Here is a 22,363-nt window from a genome sequence, read left to right as displayed (position 1 = left end):
GTATTTTTTGTTTCTGTTTGTTAATTACTTTTGACAAAAATTCAAAAAATCAAATTTAGTAATTAGATACAAGCATTTCTCTTCTTTTCTATTTTAACTTTATTCTATTATTCTAACACTTCTTATAAGCAACGAAATATGATAATTCGCTTGCTTATTAAGTAAGTTTATTTTTTAACTGCGACAACACAAAAATTAATCAACAAATTTGTTGCCCTTTTTTCTAAATGCTTACCTTTTTTTATCACCTAATATTTTAACTAATTAATATATTTCAATAAGTTATAAATCAAACAAATTTCACTTCAAAAAAACGTTATTTCGTTGCTAAACCTGTTTAGTAAAAATATTTTTTCTCGATATTTGTTATAATCGGCGTAGAAATTGCGAAATGTTATTTTTAGACTAATCGGTAAAGAACTTTTCCAAATAATATGCGTCATTAATGAACAAAAATTTTGCGAATTTGAAACTCTCTAAATTTGCTTAGACTGGATCATAATATGGGGCAATCAAAGTCTAATTAAGATAAGATAAATATCATAAATTGATTTATATTATGAGCACATTTAAAGAAATTTATTACAGGAATTTCCAATTTAAAGAGACCCTTTGCATTTTTAGCTATGTGCAAAATTTGAAATCTATATCTCATCGGAAAGTCTGCTGTGAGCTTTGTCCAAATACTTATTTTGTCTAGTGTATGCGTGTGTGTATAAAGTTCAAAATGTAAAACACAGATTAGCATCAAAATCAGGCACTTAACGCCACATTGATGACCGCCTTCGGGCATGACCCGGAAGCGGGCCAAAGAAGCGACTATTGTTGTTTCTGTTGTTGTTGCATACAATAGTGCGTGTACGGCTCCATCAGCTACGCCCCAATGAACAGTGTCCATTATAGCTACCACTATTGTTGTTGTTGTTATTGGTGGCGTGTAGCTATTACTTAGCATATTACATACCAATATTTATGTATAACGCTTGCGGAGCATTGTCATTATTTTTGCCATTAGTAGCTGCGATGTTGCCTTTGCCTCGGAACAATCAATGCATATAGTACAGTAATTAACTCACACTTACATGTACATACATACGAGTATATAATATAAAAATTATTCTGTTCTTCTTTTTTAGAGTTTGCGCCACTTGCTTCACTTATCTGTGGTGGCTGTGTTGCTTTTCATTAATCGCTGTGAAGTGACTCTGGCAATTATTGAATGGTGTTGTTGTTGTTGGTTACAATTGTTGTTGTTGATGTTGTTGTCGCCATTGTTCTTTTCATTTGTTAATGCGATTTATTGACAGTGGCTGCTTCGACATCAGGGGTATTGATTTTTTTGCTGAGTGCTTTTATTTATTTCTATTTTTCTATGCTTCATTCTTTTGGTTATGGTGTTGAAGTGCTCTTTGTTATGTTGTTATTGTTGTTGTTGTAGCTTTTGTCTGCTTAAAGTGTTTTCGGCTTATTGTCTTTAATGCAGATAATAAATTAATTAAATCCCATTACAAAGTAGTTCTGTTTCATCTATAAAAGTTTTCGAGTTCTATTCTCAGCTTCCGCATTCAATTATTAAATTTCAATTTTTTATTTTTTATTAGGTGACAATAAATGGAAAATAGAAACACAAATCTATAGATGTTTATACGCGATATGGTTGAGATGCAAAGTGTTTCCATTTTCAAAATCATTAAAAAGGGAACACGATGAATACAAACAACGTTCTGTTGTTTTTGCTGATAACTATATCTATTGATTTTAGCCTAATAAATCTGCAGAAATGGTGTATTGAATTTAACATATACACGAATATATACATTTTTGACCTAATAAATCTGCCAAAATGGTGTATTGAATTCGATATATGTATAAGCATCGCTTGCTTTGTCGGAGGCCTACGTTCATCTCATATTAGATGTATTGGGCTTAATTTAGTTTTAAATACGTACATACATAAATTTCTAGTTTGTATTTATAGTATTACAATAGTATCAAACATTTTTAAGAAAAGTTATACTATCGATATCATTGATACTTAACTGTTTGTGGCTGTGGTTGAGAAAAGAGGTCTCCATTTGGCCAGTGACGAAATAAAAAGAAGCAGCCGCCCAAACGTAAAAAACATCTACACAGAACAAGTATCCTTGAGATACTTATAAAGAAACATGTTTTCATTTGACTTATCATTCTACCTTTTATAAATTGGCCAAAATATGCAATTAAATAGAAATCATTTTGCTAATTTCGTTTCATTGCTTTATATATGCCATCGACTTAACAACAATAATCTTTGACTTATTTTTAGAATGTTTTTAAAAATAAATCTCAAAGCCGGATTATGACTTTATTTTTAAATGCTCGACATAATAGCATACAATTATCTGTTGGAGAGGAACGTCTCCGAGTATTTGTTAGTTTGTGTCATTAGCTTCCGCAACTTTGAAAACTGTAGGAAGCCAAAGACTCGCAGTGTTTATGGCATGACACGCGTTTACATAGAAACTGATTGTATAATGCCCATCATAACTTTTTATTGCTTCACTTCTAACTGACGAAAACAAAAATGAAAATGAAAACTTCCTGCCCCAATCATACAGAACTTATACTTATGTGTCTATAAATAGACATACCGATAGATAGATGTACACACATAAATATAGCTGAGCCTTGCGTGTGGAGAGTAGATTTTTCATCTCCTTTAGGTCAAACAATCTAACAAGTGACTGAGCCATTGAAATTTTTTATTTTTACTTTTGTTTTGTTATAATTATAGTTTTAATTAAAAAAACTACAGGAGTTCCTCTACTTAGCTAAATAGTTAATAGCCCAATAATCTGACAAACAAACTCTTCTGAAATATTACAACAACTACTTGTTAATAAGGTAGACAGATGACCATGAAATATATTTAAATTATATATATGTAATAATATCAGTAGATATAGTAATATACTTAGTAGATAAAACTCAAAGCTTTTCAACGTTTCATATTTTGCTTTTAAACCACTTAAAGGTCATTTATTGAAAATTAGAACACTAATTAAAAATCGGACCAAAATCAGAGACATCAGACAATTTGTATTTAAACCGAAACAGTGTTCAACATACTTTAACATTTAAATTGTATTACAATTTTGTTTTGAGCAAATTTTTGAAAATATTTTAGTGCCTAAGATCTATATACTAATAACAATTCATAATGTTGTACCACAGTATAGTCCAGTAGAGCCCACAAAGTCTGTATAGTGTGCTGAATACAACCCATTTGGCGTTGATTTAATTAAGAAATCATTTATCCTATCATAAATCATTAATTTCAAAGAATGGAAAGTCACTTCGTGAATTGTAAATATACTTGTAAAACAATGTAGAAAAAGCCTCAACATCTAGTAAGGAATACTTCCTTTAAACATTATTTATATGGAGTATTAAAAACATGAAATACTTAGAGTTAAGTGAATGATTTAACATATAAAAATTACATTTTAAATTTATTTGCCAGATTATCAAAGTTATGCTATGTATGTACTAAGTCTCTTGGGGCTCGGGCCTAAGCTCAATTGAATTTGAAATAACACGCATTATTACAGATGAAGTTAAAGTTCAGCCTAAATGTGTTATATCAGTGTATTTAATCTCCAATATTCAAAATCAAATGTTGTTCCTCCAATACCTTAACCATTTCGATGCCAATACAATAATATACCTATTGACCTTTTTACATCAGAACTTGTTACAAAAAAAAAAAAGAACAACAAACAAAAGTTGGGTCAAGTGCGCCACGTGTGGACAAATGACATGTCCATTAATTGCTTAAATGTTTAATTGTATTAATTAAAATTTATTGCTAAAGGTGAGCGTTTAAACTTTGAAGTCATTGGCTGCTGGAGGCGTGTAATAAATCAAATGGCCAGCTGTTGACAAAGCTAATTGCCAATTGGAAGTGAAGTCGAAAGTAAGCTGGGTGTGGGCCACATTGGTATTTATTTTAAGGCTAATTAGCATACACCCAGAATTGGACACTCCATTTAGCACACGGTGATCGACACCCACCACTCCAAACGGATTCTGGCTCTTGGCTTTCGGCTGTCGGCTGACGACGCTTGCTAAGTTGGTCAATGGGTTATTATGATAATGAACTCAATTATGGCACAAAAGAGCTTATAGCGAACGAATGGAAACCCCAACAGAATGAACGAAAATTAGCCGGTCCGCCATCCAATCGGCAAGTGCGAAGCCATTGTGTAATTCTTTTGACCTTCGAGTGCGACCACTGCCTAGAAGATTTCACAGCCCACAGTCCGAGCCATGCTTAGTCGTCGGAAAACTTGGCTTAGTTCATTCTGCTTAACACAATGCAAGCCACAGAATAAGACACCCAAAAAAGCTGAAACCACAACCGAAACAGAAGAAGCAACAACACCAAGAAGAACCTCTGGAGGTCATATTGTTGTTGTCGTACGAGCTACCGATCGAGTTGAACGAATCAAGTTTATAAAGTCGGGCATAATTCCATGCCTTAATTACAGCCACACCGGTAGCCGATGTACATATGAAACGATAAAAATCGCAAAGCTAATTAAAATTAAAGGCGCCGTCACCCGGCGATATCTTTCCTTTGCACTGCGGGTGCAACACACGGGGCGTATACGGAATGTTGTGAGGCGTTAAGGCCAACCGGCAATCTGATTCATTTGGCCTGTATATGTCAGCGTTGAGTGAACGCCAGGCCAAACGAATTAATTTCTAATTTGAGCCTCAAAGAGCGTAACACTTCAGGCAATAACTACAGCCGCATACACAAACATACATACATCGAGTAAGTATACTAAAAAAGCAAAAAAGCAACTGAGTTCAAGTACAACAATTATTTGAAGGCAAATGCTCAAGAAACGGCAGAAACCGGCAACAAATATTACCGTCTACTAAAAAAATTCTGCACAAATTGTCAAAGCGAAAAAATAAATATGTACAAAAATAAAACAAAAACCTACTTACTTATGCCTGAGAAAACACATCGAAACCTTAATACCCTTGCCTCATCAATGTTATAAAGCCTAGTTATTGTGATTTCTATTTTTTGTCAAAATTTGTTTAGTTTCTCAATTAAATGTTTATTTATTTAGCATTCTTGTGTTTGTCATACAATTTTCAACATGTACAAATGAAGCAATTTATACGTAAATTAGACTTAAGCCAAACATATTTTTGATCAAAATTATACAAAGGATCTTTTCTTAAGTGTCTATTCTTACAGGTAGTTGCAAACGTACAAGGTTTTGAAAATATTAATATGTATATCACATACATTTAATTCTCAGTCAGAGGGGTCTTAAAGTACTTGATATTATTCATTTTTACTAAAAATAAAATACAAAATACAAATTTTGAATTTATTTATGTACTTTTATCGATCAAATCAGATTTGATTCAAAAAGAAATCATAAGCCAAAAATAGTAAAATTTATATTAATTACTAATTCTTGGATGTAATTTAATAATAAGCATATAAATTAATATGTGTAAGCAATTCAACATATTGATTTATAATACTATCTGAAATACTTAATATTAAAAAGAAAACATTTATAAATTGATTAAAAACCTAAATCCTAAACTTCTGCCATTTGATCTCAATAAATATGATCATAAATATGGTAAATAAGATATTAGAACTGTACATTGTACTTTATCGTAGAATTTTCAGAAGGCTACCGTCAGGAAATATATAAACACATTGTTTTAAAATTTATACAAGCTCAGAACCAAGACTTTAGGAAAAGAAATCCTTGGGATAGCCTTAACCAAATAAAGTGTTCAATATACATAGATGGGAAATCAATTGGATTTATAAAAATTATTAAATAAATTTCTTATGAGCCTTGGTCGACTACTAGTTCATGAACCACCGTTTGTATTAAAAACTAATGATTTATTAAAATATTTCTCAAAGAATTAAAGCAATATTCAATACACTAACGCTTCAGCATCATACAAATTATTTTGAAAACTCTGTTTTTAAATTAAATTGGAATTTGCTCGTTTGGTTTCAAATGCATTCGCAAATTTTTAATACTTTTTTGGCAATGGGGTAAAACAATTTGACTCAGTCAAGCTACCGTAATTGTATTATTATTGATTTCAAATGTGTATTCTTGGTGTTTGCACGAAATCAATCAACGAATTGTTGTATACAGATAAATAACAAAAAGGTATTAGGCACTGAAAACATGCCACTGACCTTCATTGCAAAATATGTGTGCGAACTTGAGGTTTCGGACGTAATTACTCTGAAATACTGTCCGACTCAAAAAATTATCTAAATTCCGTACGTAATGCAAATAACGCTCACCGCTGCCTCGAAAAGTCCAACGACTCGCACACTAAATAGGGCGTTAATTCGATTCGTGAGAGGCCAGAGAAACTAAAAAACGATAAGACCGAACAATTTGTGACAAACAATTTGATTAAATTAGACGTCTTTCATATACATATGCATATACATATGCATATACATAGTACATAAGTATGTAAAAGGGTTATTCTATTTTACAGGAATTTTACAAACATCAAGTATTCTCCCCTTTAGGTGTTTCATTCTTATAAATTATACAAAAAGTATTATGGCGATCGAACTTTAATTCAACGTTTTGTATAATTATTATTTCTGAGTTTTACAAAAAAAAAAATTTAAATATAATAGTGCATAGTGTAAATTTTGATTATTTTATGTCACTAAGGCCTTTCAAGCAGTTGCTTTTATGTGCATGCATCGATAATTTTGAAACCCTTGGTGTGGTGGGTAACCAAACACATGCATATGTAGATTATTCAAAAGATCTAGTTCATTTATTCGATCACTTTCCATGCCGAAAAACGATAGCATTTTTTCATCGATTATCATTTTGAAGCACGCTGTTAATATTTTATTGTGCGACTAAATTTGTATGATTTTTTAAATTAAACATGGGCGCCGACGACAGGATAGACCTCAACTGTGACAATTGCCAAGATGCAGCCAAACCCAGTCAAATATATTCGGCCCGGAAAGCGTTTGGCGGCCGAAAAGTGCTGGATATTCTTCAAACTGTAACACATCGAAGCGTAAGTACAGGCGCATGTACACGTGAGAGATAGCGTTTAACAAATTTTACATTACTTCAGATACCGCTCTCCATACCTGTTAAGCTATGCGCTCCCTGCACCTCATCGTTGCTCTGCACTGCGACTTTAATTGAAAAGTTTCAGAAATTGGTTAATACATTTTCGAAAGAAAATCCACTTGCAGAAGGAGTTGACGTCGTTACTGATGCTGCAGCAAAGCCCAAGGTCAAACCAAGAAACATGAGATCAAAGAGTATGGTTGTAGAGAGAACCCCGATATTGGACATTAGTCTCAAAAAACAGCCACCAAAGTCTCCTGCTAAGCAAAAAATGTCGGAAAGTGTTGCAGATAAAAACAAATCCGAAGATCAGCATGTGACGTGCGACGAAAGTCAGCTAGATGGCATCAAGATTATACCGTCCAAGGAAACCCTCAATATTACATCAGAAAACCAAATTAAAAAACTCGCCGTTCTTAACCCCTACGCTTCGAACGACGATATAAATGTTAACGAATCTGCAAGTGAGGACGAGTTTGTTGAAAAAGAGGATAACTCGATAAAGTATAAAAAACCCTCTCTTTACAAATGTAAGCTCTGCGAATTCCAAACCAAAGTTCCAGGGGTCTTGAAAAAGCATTTGATGGCGGAGCACGGTCAGAAAAGACCTCGCGTACATGAATGCACTCTGTGCCCGAAAGCTTTTGGACAGGAAAAATCATTAAAAAAGCATTTAGCTACCCACGATGAAAATGAACTCACGAGAACCAACGTGGCCAAACCAGAAATAGTTAAAACACCAGTTGCTACCACAAATTCCCATCCGGAAAAGGAGTCTGCGGCAGTCAAGAGTCCAATAAAGGAAAAGCTGCATGAACATGAAAAGACTGTTGAATATACATTTGCTGTCAATGGCACCGACTCCTCTACTCCGAACCCTTCCAAAAGAACAGGACGCGGCTTGGAATTCAAGTGCGATATATGCGATTCGGATTTAAAGTCTGTCAAAGCAATGAAAGATCACATGAAATCGGCTCATGACATATCCGCCATAAAATTATTTGTATGCGAATTGTGCCATTCAAAGTTTTCAACGAACCAACAATTGAAGAAACATTGCACCAAAAAACATATGGCTACAGCAGCAGACCCACCTGATACCAGTGCAAACGGTGAAAAGGGATACGAAAGCCCCGATGTCATTGAAGCCATGAACTCAGATGTAGAGGAGATGCGATTGGCCTCATCCAGCAAGAAGGAACCAGAAACGAAAGAAGCTCTTTTCAAGGTGCCAAAGCAGAAGCGTGCGAAGACATCCTTCAATGAAGCGCAAGAAGAAATTAATGCATGCGTTGCCAATTCAATTGCTACTACAGAAAAGGCCAGCAAGCGTAAAACTAGTGAGAATATGAATACATCACTCACCCAAAGGATTGAGCAAATTGATCAAACTGAAGCATCACCATCGAAACCAAATGAAAACAACCTTAGCAATTCGTGGAAGAAAATGGTCGAATCGCCAGTAGTCCCCAAAATAAAGCGGAATAAGCCAGAGGCCGATGAAGGGCCCGCAAGCCCATCCAAGAAAAAGAGAAAGGAGAAAAAATATTCTGAATCGTCAGTCGTCGATTTGCCCGACGAAGTTAATATCGATGTGAAGCCCCATAAAAAGGAGTCGTTGAATTCAGATGTCGGGGAGATGGAGTGCTCCATTTGTGGAAAAACAGTGAAGTCGCGGACTCGCCTTGACTCGCACATCCAGAAAAAGCACAAAAACATCCTCAAATGTCCCAATTGCAAAAAGTTCTTCAAATCAGTCGAATATGTCTCACACTTTAGTTTCAGCTGTAATTCAGATAAAGGTTTTCCTTGTGGTGTCAAGATATGCAAGAAAGTGTTTCACAGAGCTGAATACCTGAGTGGCCACTTAGAGAAGAAGCACGATTACATCTGAAGCATACTCGCAGATCAATTAAATGCTCTGACAACTTGGTAACGAAAAGATAAAAAGTTTTTTGTTGATCAATATATACATATATATAATTTTTGTTTTATTTTCCTGGCAATCGAACTTTAATATAATGTTTTGTATAATTTTTATTTCTGAGTTTTACAAAAAGAAAAAATTTTTAAATATAATCGCATATTTCAAATTTTGATTATTTTATGTCGCTAAGACCTTTCAAGCAGTTGCTTTTATGTGCATGCATCGATAATTTTGTAACCCACCACACCATAAGGCAACTAAACACATGCATATGTAGTTTATTGAAAAGATCTAGTTCATTTATTCGATCACTTTCCACGCCGGTGCTATCGTTTTCATCGTTTATCATTTTAAGCCCGCTGCCAATATTATATTGTGCGCCTAAATTTGTATGATTTATTAATTAAACATGGGCGCCGACGAAAAGGTAGAGCTCAACTGTGACAATTGCCAAGATGCAGTCAAACCCAGTCAAATGTATTCGGCTCGGAAAGCGTTTGGCGGCCGAAAAGTGCTGGATATTCTTCAAACTGTAACACATCGAAGCGTAAGTACAGGCGCATGTACACGTGAGAGATAGCGTTTAACAAATTTTACATTACTTCAGATACCGCTCTCCATACCTGTTAAGCTATGCACTCCCTGCACCTCATCGTTGCTCTGCACTGCGACTTTAATTGAAAAGTTTCAGAAATTGGTTAATACATTCTCGAAAGAAAATCCGCTTCCAGAAGGAGTTGACGTCGTTACTGATACTGCAGCAAAGCCCAAGCTCAAACCAAGAAACATGAGATCAAAGAGTATGGTTGTAGAGAGGACCCCGATATTGGACATTAGTCTCAAAAAACAGCCATCAAAATCTGTTACTAAACAGCCATCAAAATCGGCTAAACAGCCCACAAAATCTTCTGCTGAACAGCCACCAAAATCTCCTGCTGAACAACCACTTGCAGAAGTAGTTGACGTCGTTACTGATACTGCAGCAAAGCCCAAGCTCAAACCAAGAAAAATGAGATCAAAGAGTATGGTTGTAGAGAGGACCCAGATATTGAACATTAGTCTCAAAAAACAGCCATCAAAATCTTTTACTAAACAGTCATCACAATCGGCTAAACAGCCCACAAAATCTTCCGCTGAACAGCCACCAAAATCTCCTGCGGAACAGCCACCAAAATCTCCTTCCAAGCAAAAAATGACGAAAAGTGTTGCCGACAAAAGCAAATCCGAAGATCAGCGTGTGGCATGCGACGAAAGTCTGCTGGATGGCGTCAAGATTATACCGTCCAAGGAAAACCTCAATATTACATCAGAGAACCAAAATAAAAAACTTGCCGTTTTCAAACTCTTCGCCCCGACAAAGGCTTTCATTATGGACGAAACTGAAAGTGAGGACGAGTTTGTTGAAAAAGAGGATAACTCGATAAAGTTTAAAAGACCCTCTTTTTACAAATGTAAGCTCTGCGAATTCCAAACCAAAGTTTCAATGGCCTTGAAAAAGCATTTGATGGCGGAGCACGGTCAGAAAAGAACTCGCGTCCATGAATGCACTGTGTGTCTGAAAGGTTTTGGACAGGAAAAAGCATTAAAAAAGCATTTAGCTACCCACGATAAAAGTGAACTCACAAAAACCAACGTGGCCAAACCAGAAATAGTTAAAACACCAGTTGGTACAACAAATTCCCATCCGGAAAAGGAGTCTGCGGCAGTCAAGAGTCCAACTAAGGAAAAACTGCATGAGAATGAAAAGACTGTTGAATATACATTTGCTGTCAATGGCACCGACTCCTCTACTCCAAACCCTTCCAAAAGAACACGACGCGGCTTGGAATTCAAGTGCGATATATGCGATTCGGATTTAAAGACTGTTAAAGCAATGAAAGAGCACATGAAATCGGCTCATGAAATATCCGCCATAAAATTATTTGTATGCGAATTGTGCCATTCAAAGTTTTCAACGAACCAACAATTGAAGAAACATTGCACCAAAAAACATATGGCTACAGCAGCAGACCCACCTGATACCAGTGCAAACGGTGAAAAGGGATACGAAAGCCCCGATGTCATTGAAGCCATGAACTCAGATGTAGAGGAGATGCGATTGGCCTCATCCAGCAAGAAGGAACCAGAAGCGAAAGAAGCTCTTTTCAAGGTGCCAAAGCAGAAGCTTGCGAAGACATCCTTCAATGTAGCGCAAGAAGAAATTAATGCATGCGTTGCTGATTCAATTCCTACTACAGAAAAGGCCAGAAAGCGTAAAGCTAATGAGAACAGTCTGGAGCTGGATACTTCACTCACACAAATAATTAAGCGAATTGACCAAACTGAAGCATCACCAGCGAAACCAAATGAAAACAACCTTAGCAATTCGTGGAAGAAAGTAGTCGAATCGCCAGTAGCCCCCGAAACAAATCTGACTAAGCCAGAGGCTGATGAAGGGTATCCCGGAAGTCCATCCAAGAAAAAGAGAAAGGAGAAGAAATATTCTGAATCGTCAGTCGTCGATTTGTTCGATGAAGTTAATGTCCATGTAAATCCTCATAAAAAGGAGTTGCTGAGTTCAGATGTCGAGGAATCGGATTGCTCCATTTGTGGCAAAACAGTGAACTCGCGCTCTCGCCTTGACTCGCACGTCCAGAAAAAGCACAGCAACATCCTCAAATGTCCCATTTGCAAGAAGCTCTTCAAATCAAGGGTCGAATATGTCGCACACTTTAGCTTCAGCTGTGATTCAGATAATGGTTTACCTTGTGGTGTCCAGAAATGCAAGAAGGTGTTTGAAGGCTCCGAATATCTGAGCGGCCACCTAGTGAAGAAGCACGATCACATCTGAAGCATACACGTAGATAAATTAAATGCTCTGACAACTTGATAACGAAGCAAGAAAAACTATGCTTTATAAGCATTTTCCAATTCTGTTATTTTAGTTCCGATTTAAGTTTTAGTTCTGTTTGTATCACGTGGTACAAAACCATTTGTTCAACAATAAAAACAATGAAATTAAATTTTACATTTTTGCCTCTTTTTGTAACCAAATGTATAAAGTGCATTCAATAATTGGAAGTTAATCATAATTTAATTTGTTATTACTTATGAATCAAATCCATTACAAAGCCCCAATTGCGAAACAACTGCCTACTGTAAAGAACTCAAAGAACTACCAAAGATAATCAGTATTAGCTGTAGCATAACTCATTCCTAGAAATGATTTTCTTACTCATTTCTGCTGATTGTCCATTTATTATATCCAACATTCATTATATCCTCCAACAAAACACGATTTTTCAGTTATAAATTGTTTATAAGAACCAGTTTCCATAATCCTGAACACTATACAAAAATTATAATGAAGCTTAACCCAAAAATTGGAAGCACAAAAATGAGGTAACATATGGAACATATTCAAAAAGGGTGGGAGAGTGGTGAATGGAGTAATAACAACAAGGATAACAGTTTCTCTAATTACACTTTACTACTTATTGCAATAGGATAGCTAAACTTAAAGCTCTAGGAGACTCCTGTCTGATCGCAGGAGTACTCTGTCATGTGCTGCCGCTCAGGAGGCTTTACTGTGGATCTCCGCTTGGGCAACTTTCATAACATCCAAGGCACCCTTTTTGATCAATTCCTCGGCCAAAGTCTGGCCCAGATTATTGCTTCGTACATAGAGCTCCCGACTGTGGCAGGTGTGCTGATAGAGGCCACAGAACAGATTGTCCACATCCTCGATTAACATTGAGAGCTGTTGTGGCTGGGGCTGCTCCTCATCCGCATAGTCAAACATTTTCACGGTTTTCTGCAGAAACGGACATTTCCCGTGACTGGTGCTCGCACCACTCTCATTGCTGCTTTTGGAAAATTCCATGCCACTACCCTGATGCAGATCAGCAAACGGACATTTTGATGCGGCTGCTGGTGCTGTTGTTGTTGCCATTACTGCTGACCGATCTGGTTCATCGCCGCTGCTGCTATTTGTCGCTAAGGCTGCGTTGTGCGTGACAGGGCATTTGCCTGCCATGGCATATGAGACTTTCGTCTCTTTATTAACAAATGGACACTCGCCCATGAAATCCTGACCCACATCGATTTGGAGCGGGCAGTGGGCAGCTGTATTGGCATTGCTGGAGTCCGCATCGCCACCACCATCACCGCCAGCCAGATTACTACCGTCGGCAGCACCAACGACGGGACATTTGCGCGCCAAATCAATGTGCCGCTCAATCAGAGCCTCCATATTATAGCCGACGACATCAGCGTCGTCGTTGATGACCGGCGGACTGCCTTGCTGTCGGGGACTATTCGAGTTAGATGACGAGCCAGAACCGGCGCCAACGCCATTGCGAGCACGCTTTGCAGCCGGCGGTGAGTGGCAGCTGTTACTATTGTCGTTGCCGTTGTGATTTCCATTCGCATTGCCATTGTTCTCCTGCTGCTGCAGCTCCTCTTCATTCGACGTATTATTTGCATCGGCAGCACGTTTTCGTCGTTGGGACTCATTTAGGGCGCACGCCAGATGCTCGCGAATTTCGATGCGACCATCCAGACTCCAAACAGCACCCGTAAGTGATAACCCAATGTCCTCCGTTGCATTGTCATTAAAGGGTCCACCCTTAAGATTGCTCCAAACGGCCACTGGAGCGGAACAACCGCCACCCAGCGTCTTCAGAAAGCTGCGTTCTGCCAAAATCCGGCAAGTGGTGGACAAGCACATCAGTTTTTGCAGCATGGTCAGTATTAGAGTGTCGTTTGCGCGACACTCGACGGCCAATGCCCCTTGGCCCACAGCATAGAGCAGATCGGTCGGCTCTAGCACCTGGCTGATACGACTCATCCAACCCATGCGCACAAGTCCAGCTTGTGCCAGTATAATGCCAGCGAATTTCGAATCTTGCGCATCCAGTTTGGCTAGCCGCGTATTCAGATTGCCTCGAATATCACACACCACCAGATGCGGATATTGTCTGCGTATTTGTGCCGTGCGTCGCAAAGAGGAAGTGCCTGAAAGAGTTTTGCATTTTACTTTAGGCAGCACAAGTATTATTATAACAACTCACCAATCACACTACCCGATGGAAGAGTACCAATTGTGTGACCCTTAAAGTTTTCCCGCAGGACAAGCGCATCGCGAGCATCCTCACGCTCTAACACTGCGCCTACAGCCATGCCCACTGGCAATGCAGTAGGCAAATCCTTGAGCGAATGCACCACAAAGTCAACGCCACCATTACGCAATGCATCCTCCAGATCTCTGGTAAAAAGGCTCTTCTCCCCTATCTTCGGCAGTGAAACATTCAGCACGCGATCCCCAATGGTGGACATCGTATCTGCGAATAGAAGGGGTGACATATAATCAATTATCTTTCACAATGACGGATTCACAATGGTAGTGTTTGTGTGTATTGTTCTAATAAAAACAGACTTCCCTAGTCTTTATGGCAGCAATTTAGAGGAACAAGCACGCGAGTTCCGCTGCCTCCCTCACATTTTCTTCGTTAACTTGAACCACTATACAAGTATACATATATTCATATCAAACATTTTATCAGCACGCAATGCTAATGAAGTCGAGTCAACTATTTTGCTTATCATCGCAAGTGTTTTGTCTTGGAATTTTGTAACACACCATTCCACACAAACGTTCTTATAGTATTACCTACTATATATACCTATATACTGGATAGGTAATATATTTCAGCATATCTATATAAAATCGTATGTACATACTAGGATGTTATTACGTTCAGAATAAAAAATGTTTTGGTAGCGTATACAGGAATTACAAAACGAAAATATTAAAATTATATTCAAATTGCAAACAGAATTAGCGGTCACAAATACTTAATTTGATTAATATAACAAATTGAAGTCAATTTACTGATATTGAAAGTGGAATTTGGGAATATCCCAATACTTTCTATTTGTAAAAGATATTATTACAGTCAAACCCATTTTTAAACATTAGCTATTGATTGATTCTTATAACATTTTTTCTATTCATCTCCCTGCATTTTAATTAATTCACTTTCCATCCAAAGACTTACTTGAACTCAAATATAATATATGTATGTATAATAAATATAAGTATAATATTTAATAATTGTTTGACCTTTTTTGTTTTTCCATTGATCGTATGTACGTATTTATTTGTATTAATGCTTGAGAGTAAAGTTCACCCACCAAGCTTATTAAGTCATCTGAGATTTCAACAAGAAGAAGCGAAATTGCGATTGTAGCCAGACTGTGTAATCCCAGAATTTGACACGATTAAAGCTCAGTTTTTTCTTTCCGATCCGTGCAACAACAAGATATAAAAATAACAGCTAAAACAACAAATAGACATTGACATTGAGCAAAGTTTGGCAAAGGCACGAAAAGAGCTACAACAATAGCCAGTAATCAGTTGGAAACTTTGGCATGCCACAATCATTTCACCCAAAATGTATACAAATGTATGTACTCGTATACTATACGTACATATGTACGCGTATATGTGTATGCCTTATAGATAGATACGAGTATATGTATATATGAATGTGAAATACGCATGGGTTTGCATTTTAATTAAATTTAACCCCGGAGGAAACTGTTTGCTGCATTCGGTTATATTTAATACTATCTTCAGCACGCGTTTTCATTATCTGTCTACTGATATAGGGAATTCGGTACGCTAAAATGTCGTGTGTCATGCCGATACGGGCAATCATATCGTCATATGAAGCATGACTTAGGTAAAACTCTAAGTAGTCCAGTGCATTTAATAATTGTTTATTTTTTTCAGGTCGTATGCACATGTGCGAATTGAAGTGCATACAACGTATGTATGTACATTCATACATACATATGTATGTACTCATATTTCTCAGTTTGTTTATATTAAAAAACTGCATGACGTTAACTTTCACTTACGTATCTCGAACTTTTGCTTTGGATAAAGCTTCTGCAATCGTCCGATGACATGTTTGGTTTGAATGAGCGCCAACTGCAAGATAATTGCGATAAACAAATTAGTTATTAGTATGTATAATTGCTTAAATACTTCAATTGTTAAGGCAATTAAGTGGCAAGGAGTGGAGTGTGGATATTGCAATGCAAACTCAAATTCTAATTTATACATTTAAGTGAAACGGCAATTTGAGTGACACCAGCTGAATGCAAAGTAATACACAGCCAATGAGCTGGCACAGCGTTTGAATAAATATGCATAAGTATTTACATATACATATATGGCAAAGGTGGTCAATAATTTCAGAATAAATTCATTTGAAAACATGGCTAACTATATAAAAGGAAAGCAGAGAGGACTCTATTATTTGGTTGTATGAACGCCTAAATAGTACTTTATAAAACTATTTATTATATTGAAATTTCTAATACAACAGTATTGAAAAGGATGATTTATCAACCTTTAGAAAAACAAACCGATTTTCATAGAAAACTCTTTAAACATTGACTTTGTCACATCCGGCTATGCTTTTACTCCCGGGCATATAGTATTATAAAGTTTGGTTTTAAAATTTGGCATTGAAAGTAATTAACACTAAATAAGAAGCAACCGCCCCAAATTACGTTCTGAATCGAACATTTATTGCAACTTGTAAATTGGCCGTGCAAATGTCGCTGAACGAGTGTGGCCTTGAAACTGGTTTCGTGCGCAAAGGTAAAAAAAATATACTATGTGTTAGGCCCATTGACGGTGTAATTAAAAAGCCACTAATCAAACGGCTGACGGCTGACACTACGGGTGTCTACACCGCAAGACACGCTTTTGTACGTATAACTTTAAGTTGCTGATGCCGCCCCCTCTGCCCGCATCCGTAGCAACAACATCCGCTGCCATTTGTTCAACAACGGATCAAGAGTGCGTGCGACGGACGCCGATCTTTGTACAACGCTGGGCTTGGCGGTGATTGTATAACATTAACCAAAAAAACACTAATACCAACGCATGAGCGTCAATAACAACAACATCAACGACGACGGTGGCGGTGGCAACAGCAACTGGCAAGCAGCAGAGAGCAACAAGTCTTGCATAAATGCGAGCACAACAGCAAAACTCAAAACAGTGAATAAATCTGCTTGAAATTCAAATGAAGGCAAAATGTACTTGACTTAAATCGAAAATGTGTACATTCATATAACCTTTCGCTAGACCTTACCTCGCTTTTGCGTGAACCAACACGTATGACTTTTTCCTGCTGGGCCGTTGACATCTTTCCGTCTTATTGCACAACTTTTTCTTTTGTTTTTTAACTATAAACTTTGTCTTATTTGCGTAGATTTGTTCGTTGCGTTGCACCCTGTATACTGACCAAGTGCTTTAAGTATGTTTAGTGAAAGTGCGAGGACAGAGAGACGAGATATATAGTATGTGGTTGAGGGAATTGGTTGAGCACGTTTTCAGCTGGGACAGTTAGGCTATGAATGAAAACTTAAATGCACTATTGAACACACATTTTTGTATTATTGTCACGATGACTTTGTACTAATCGGTACTGAATCCAATTGAAAAAAACAAGTGGATTTTCGCTGGCCGATACTACGTCCGAGCAAAGAGAACTGCACAGGCTAAGTGGCATTGGCTGCAATGGCATGTGTGGTAAAATATTCGATAGGCCTATTAGCTAATACTCGATATCGCCTAAATCGGTGCAGCGCCACCTAGCACTGCCAGCTGACTGGAGTTCAATCGGCAGCTGTTGCGGAACAACAATAGTAAACCAGCAGCGTAGTATGTTTTTGGTAAGCAACGATAATAAATAAACAAAGTGTATTCAAATTTTTTTTTGTGCATGTTGGCTTCTAGTTTTTTACACGTCCCATGGGGACGCTGGGAAATCGCATGCAAAATGTTCGTGAACGTTTGGGTGAAGAGTTTCTGGAAAAGCTGGATTCGCTTCACCTGGGTGCATTGCGTACGAATTTGGTGTCCAGACATGATCTGCAGGAGGCATATCGTAAGGCTCGCGACATGGAACGCAACCCCAATAGACTGAATATGGTTTGGTATGTGCTGGGTATCATGTTGTTTATAATGATTGCAACACCCGTATTTTACGAGACCATTTCATTTCTGTTGGGCGTGCGTTGCTTTCTGCCCAACAACAATCTCGTGTGGGAAGCCACTCGTCCCATCAGTGATTGCCAATTCTGCAAGGGCATTAAGGGCCCACTAATTCTACGCAATTTAACGCGAGAGGAATTTACACCATACGCTTACTCGTCTCTACCCATTATAATGAAACAATCCGTGGCTCACTGGCCAGCCAAACGACGACTCAACTATGCTTATCTGAAAGATCTGTATGCCAGTGTTCCCGGCGCTTCGGATACCAATTGCCCATTTCAGCACTTTAATTCGGATCTCAAATCGCTGCATGATGTCTTTCGCATGCCAAAAGAACGTGCAAACCTAAGCGAAGGCGCACCTTGGTTTGTAGGATGGAGTGTTTGCAATCCTGATCTGCTTGCCGAGCTCCGTAAGCTGTATCCGCGTCCGCACTTTTTGCCCGTGGATGCTGAAATGCCGCACTCGGACTTCATCCTAATGGGATATGAACAGGGTGCTGTTATGCATGTAAGTAATGAGCCCTTAAAGAAAGTGAATCTCGAATAAATCCTCATATTTCAGCTTGACTATATACCTCGTTTAATGTGGCAAGCCCAACTGCAGGGTAATAAGAGTTGGTTCCTGGCGCCTGCGCCAGAGTGCGATCATCAATGCCAATCATTTTCCTTCTACGTGGAGCCAGGGGATGCAGGTACATAACAAAATACCTTAAAACCCTAATGTTTTGGTTAATTTATTTAGTGTTTTCCCCCATTTTAGTGCTGGTTGACACACGCATTTGGTATCATGCCAACACAGTTCCCAAGGGCCAGTTCTCGCTCACAATCCAGTCAGAGTATGGCTGATAACGATAAGGTCTTATAAACATAAGCGTGTAAAAGTCTGATTATTCATTCATTATTCTTAGTTTTTTTAAATAAACAGATTACTGTAACAAAACAGCTACTGTTTAAAAATCCGATAATCTTTGATCGATAGTCGATTTATTCTGCATGGAACTATGTGTTGTGCACGTCATTTAAAAATTGCTCGTAATTTAGAGCAGGCCCAAGTATGGATGACGGCGGAAACATAGATTTTAGCGTATGTGCAGCGAAATTGAATGAAAAATATTTACATCATGCGCGAAGCTTAAAGGATATCTGCTTCACAAAATCAGTGATGAAGCCAACGGTGTTCTTTGAGTCGTTGCAAGAAGAAATGCAGACTATCGCATCTCGCAACAACAAGCAGGAAGCCAAAGAGCAGTCAACAGTAGAGGACTATGCTGAGCTTTTTAAAATATTCGAGGAGTACCCAACTAATCTACAAAAGGCGCCTAAAAAGCGAGATTTACAACGCACAAATTCGTCAATTTTGAAGGGACCTGGAGCTCCTGATGCTAGTAGTGTGGACATTAGTACAGCCGGTGTAATAAATGTTTCGGCATCACTCTGCCTGACGCGATCGGATGAGCAACGAAGTGCCAGCGAAGTCTATATGGACTTTAAAAAGTTTCAGCAGAAGCTCCGCCGTGTTTATGAGGAGGCAACTAGCGCAGACAAGGCACAGGATGCGTATCTGGCAAAAGTAGGTGAATTGCGCACATTTGCACAGCAACTGGAGAAGCTAATGCCAGCCGAGCGTGATGCGCAGGATGCTTTTACCACCGAAGAGGAGGCCATGCTTACAACTATCGCCGAAAATATGCAGCAACTGAACTATCTGCGTGAAAACAGTCTATATATTCAGAGTCCCAATGAGATTGCCACTGGTGGCAATACAATAGCACGGCTGGAGAGCTTGATAGAGGTGCTCACCTATACTCTGATGCAGATCGGCTGCTACAACAATGCCTGACTATAGACATTCTTTAATAGTGTAACCCTAAAATTGTTTGATGCTCAATAAAATTTATTTACATTAGTAGCCAATATCATCTTCCAATTCGTTATCCCCCTCCTCTTGCTGTTGCTGATACTCATCCAGGTCGATCTTCATCTGTTTAATTCCATCGCGTAGTGCAACCAATTTTCGCACACTGCTGCCCAAGTTCTCAACGCGTTGCCGATAAGCCAAGCAGCCGTCTAACGCACTGTATATGCGTTTGTTGGGCTCAGTGCTGTGCTGCATCATCTGCTGAAAGTTCTCCAGTATTTTAACCAATGATAGTTCAACACCTGGCGTAACGTTGTGGGCTTTTGAAGAGCTGCACTGGGAAGCGGATAACTGTGCTACCGTCTTCGATTCAATGTGCAAAAGAGTCTTGTTGGATTTCTCCATGATAGCCCCGATCTTATCCACTTGCCCGTCCATTGTTACGCGCTGCGAGACTGCGATACGAATTAAATTAGCTTGAATGGATCATATCTCGCTCTATAATTACCAAGGCCCGCCAACATTTCATCAATCACCTCAGCCATTTCGAATTGTAATAGACAATCAGTCTTGCATTGACATCTATCGTTGGAAATATCGATAGTTACCGACTCGATCACAACTTATTGAAAGGCTTTGTTTTTAATTTTTTGGTTTAACGTTAAATGTTTATTTTCAATTGTTCAAATTGAATTTGACCCTTCTACTTTAAATTAGTGTTATGTTTTTCATGGTTTACATTTATTCATACACATCTTCCTTGTCGGCGACGTATTTAATAATGTCGGCAGGTTTAAGCAGTTTTTCTGCATCAGAATCTGGAATCTCAAAGCCGAACTCATCCTCCATGGCCATAATAACCTCGACATGGTCCAGGGAATCCAAACCCAGATCATTAATAAAGTGCGAGTCCACGTTAAGCTGTCGAAAAGAATTATGAAAAACACACCATTAATATAATTGATATGTATATACTATAGCTGCAGATGGTCAGGCGTTTTGGCTCATTTTCTTTTTTGGGTACGATCGGTTAATTCAACTGGCAAAGGCAATTCTGGTTTACGCCTAGACTATTTGCTTAACCTCATCAATTGCTTGATCATTACCTTGCTGGGATCGATCTTGTCATACAGCTTCAGCACAAGCAACACACGCTCGTTGATGAGCTTCAGGGACAATGGCGGTTTCGCCGAGTATTTGCGCACCAATTGCGTTTGCCAGCTACATCTGCTGTCCTGGAGCGAGTGCCCAAAAAAGAAAAGAACAAAAAACCGAGTTAGTGCAATCGAGTCCTGGTTACGTTACCTTGTCAGCAGTCACTTTATCGTAAGAGGAGACGACTTTCAAAACACGACACTTGATATCTTCAATGGTACTTTTAGCTGAATAATTACGCTGTGTGATCTTATTTTCCACGCAAGACTTCTGCAATTATGTGGAGTTAATGACATTTTTTTGTGCTGGAGGTTGTAGACATAAGCTTGTTTTGCTATATACATTTACATATGTACATACATACATATATACATATGTATATTTCGAGCAATGGTGATGCTACTATCTGTGAAATTATCGCCTGTACCACACCACACCATACCGCGCGCCGCATGCAGTAAGAGCTGACCAGTCCACCAACCACAGTCCACCATACACAGCAATGGCTGATGGCTGTTATCAGCCACTGGGCTTAAAGGTTTTTAATGAGGTTAGGGTGCAATCAATAATTTCTCCCTGCTATTAGCCTCCTTATATTTGTAAACAATTCCTTTTCTCACCTGGCAGAGCTGAGTGCTCACGGCCGGCATAGCAATCCTGTGCAGCATTCGCAACTGTGTCTGGCCAACTGCGCTTGCAACCCGCACTGTTTTCATCGCCACCGCCAGGCGACCGCAGCTACGCGCAATTTGTGTGAGCGACATGATGCTTCTCCTGCAAAGGAAAGATATATGGATGAGTGCCAGAGTTCCAAATGTAGTCAAAATATTGTAAACAATGGAATTGAACGACATTTACACTGAATTTTAAGGTGCAAGATTATGTAAAAGTTCTGGAGACCGACCGAAGTGATTTTTGACAGCCAAGGAGTAGAGAAACGTCAAAAACGCGACACTGCCAACTTGTCAACAAAATGTACGTTATCTATGCAATTAATCGAATCATATCGATAAAGTATCGAGGAGCAGTTATTTTTAAATTGAAATGTCATAAGCCAAAACAAACTCGCCACGCCCCAAGTGGTATAATTAAACTCATTTCCGTTTTGCTATCGCATTCTCGTGATTCGCAAATTTAAATGAAGGCCAAGATTATATGGTTTAAACTCTACTCTCATGTGTTTATTTTCATATACGT

At 38.3% G+C, this 22,363-nt stretch overlaps 7 protein-coding genes across 9 annotated transcripts; 4 read left to right on the top strand and 3 right to left on the bottom strand.

The window, feature by feature from the left end:
- The first annotated feature begins 6,892 nt into the window (after nucleotides 1-6,892).
- LOC115632283 (zinc finger protein CG2199-like) lies at nucleotides 6,893-9,408 on the top strand. The gene is made up of 2 exons (XM_030529372.1): nucleotides 6,893-7,104; nucleotides 7,165-9,408. Exons 1-2 carry the CDS (start codon nucleotides 6,967-6,969, stop codon nucleotides 9,055-9,057), a joined length of 2,031 nt encoding a protein of 676 aa, XP_030385232.1. The 5' UTR covers nucleotides 6,893-6,966; the 3' UTR covers nucleotides 9,058-9,408.
- Nucleotides 9,409-9,505: 97 nt separating this feature from the next.
- On the top strand, nucleotides 9,506-12,015 carry LOC115632394 (zinc finger protein CG2199-like). Its single transcript, XM_030529524.1, has 2 exons — nucleotides 9,506-9,637; nucleotides 9,698-12,015. Exons 1-2 carry the CDS (start codon nucleotides 9,566-9,568, stop codon nucleotides 11,918-11,920), a joined length of 2,295 nt encoding a protein of 764 aa, XP_030385384.1. The 5' UTR covers nucleotides 9,506-9,565; the 3' UTR covers nucleotides 11,921-12,015.
- A 352-nt stretch (nucleotides 12,016-12,367) lies between these two features.
- On the bottom strand, nucleotides 12,368-17,638 carry LOC115632529 (porphobilinogen deaminase). The gene is made up of 4 exons (XM_030529725.1): nucleotides 17,244-17,638; nucleotides 15,994-16,066; nucleotides 14,142-14,411; nucleotides 12,368-14,085 (listed from the first exon to the last, which is right to left on the bottom strand). Exons 1-4 carry the CDS (start codon nucleotides 17,295-17,297, stop codon nucleotides 12,644-12,646), a joined length of 1,839 nt encoding a protein of 612 aa, XP_030385585.1. The 5' UTR covers nucleotides 17,298-17,638; the 3' UTR covers nucleotides 12,368-12,643.
- A 166-nt stretch (nucleotides 17,639-17,804) lies between these two features.
- On the top strand, nucleotides 17,805-19,093 carry LOC115632530. Its single transcript, XM_030529726.1, has 4 exons — nucleotides 17,805-17,826; nucleotides 17,891-18,661; nucleotides 18,716-18,845; nucleotides 18,914-19,093. Exons 1-4 carry the CDS (start codon nucleotides 17,818-17,820, stop codon nucleotides 18,997-18,999), a joined length of 996 nt encoding a protein of 331 aa, XP_030385586.1. The 5' UTR covers nucleotides 17,805-17,817; the 3' UTR covers nucleotides 19,000-19,093.
- A 114-nt stretch (nucleotides 19,094-19,207) lies between these two features.
- On the top strand, nucleotides 19,208-20,067 carry LOC115632674 (augmin complex subunit msd5). Its single transcript, XM_030529908.1, has one exon. It carries the CDS (start codon nucleotides 19,208-19,210, stop codon nucleotides 19,991-19,993), a length of 786 nt encoding a protein of 261 aa, XP_030385768.1. The 3' UTR covers nucleotides 19,994-20,067.
- On the bottom strand, nucleotides 20,030-20,570 carry LOC115632675 (augmin complex subunit msd1). Its single transcript, XM_030529909.1, has 2 exons — nucleotides 20,520-20,570; nucleotides 20,030-20,466 (listed from the first exon to the last, which is right to left on the bottom strand). Exons 1-2 carry the CDS (start codon nucleotides 20,554-20,556, stop codon nucleotides 20,057-20,059), a joined length of 447 nt encoding a protein of 148 aa, XP_030385769.1. The 5' UTR covers nucleotides 20,557-20,570; the 3' UTR covers nucleotides 20,030-20,056.
- An 80-nt stretch (nucleotides 20,571-20,650) lies between these two features.
- On the bottom strand, nucleotides 20,651-22,102 carry LOC115632560 (acyl carrier protein, mitochondrial). Of its 3 annotated transcripts, XM_030529774.1 has the most exons (5): nucleotides 22,025-22,102; nucleotides 21,787-21,940; nucleotides 21,332-21,436; nucleotides 21,118-21,246; nucleotides 20,651-20,932 (listed from the first exon to the last, which is right to left on the bottom strand). In XM_030529774.1, exons 2-5 carry the CDS (start codon nucleotides 21,928-21,930, stop codon nucleotides 20,753-20,755), a joined length of 558 nt encoding a protein of 185 aa, XP_030385634.1. In that variant the 5' UTR covers nucleotides 21,931-21,940; nucleotides 22,025-22,102; the 3' UTR covers nucleotides 20,651-20,752. The 3 variants fall into 3 exon arrangements, with proteins under 3 accessions (XP_030385634.1, XP_030385635.1, XP_030385636.1); XM_030529775.1 differs by lacking the exon at nucleotides 21,118-21,246 and having other exon boundaries at nucleotides 21,317-21,436; XM_030529776.1 differs by lacking the exons at nucleotides 21,332-21,436; nucleotides 22,025-22,102 and having other exon boundaries at nucleotides 20,753-20,932; nucleotides 21,787-21,937.
- Nucleotides 22,103-22,363: the final 261 nt, after the last annotated feature.

This window comes from Scaptodrosophila lebanonensis, unplaced genomic scaffold (assembly GCF_003285725.1).
Source record: "Scaptodrosophila lebanonensis strain 11010-0011.00,11010-0021.00 unplaced genomic scaffold, SlebRS2 tig00001415-arrow-pilon, whole genome shotgun sequence".
Lineage (NCBI taxonomy): Eukaryota > Metazoa > Arthropoda > Insecta > Diptera > Drosophilidae > Scaptodrosophila > Scaptodrosophila lebanonensis.
This window is presented reverse-complemented; position numbering and strand designations above follow the sequence as displayed.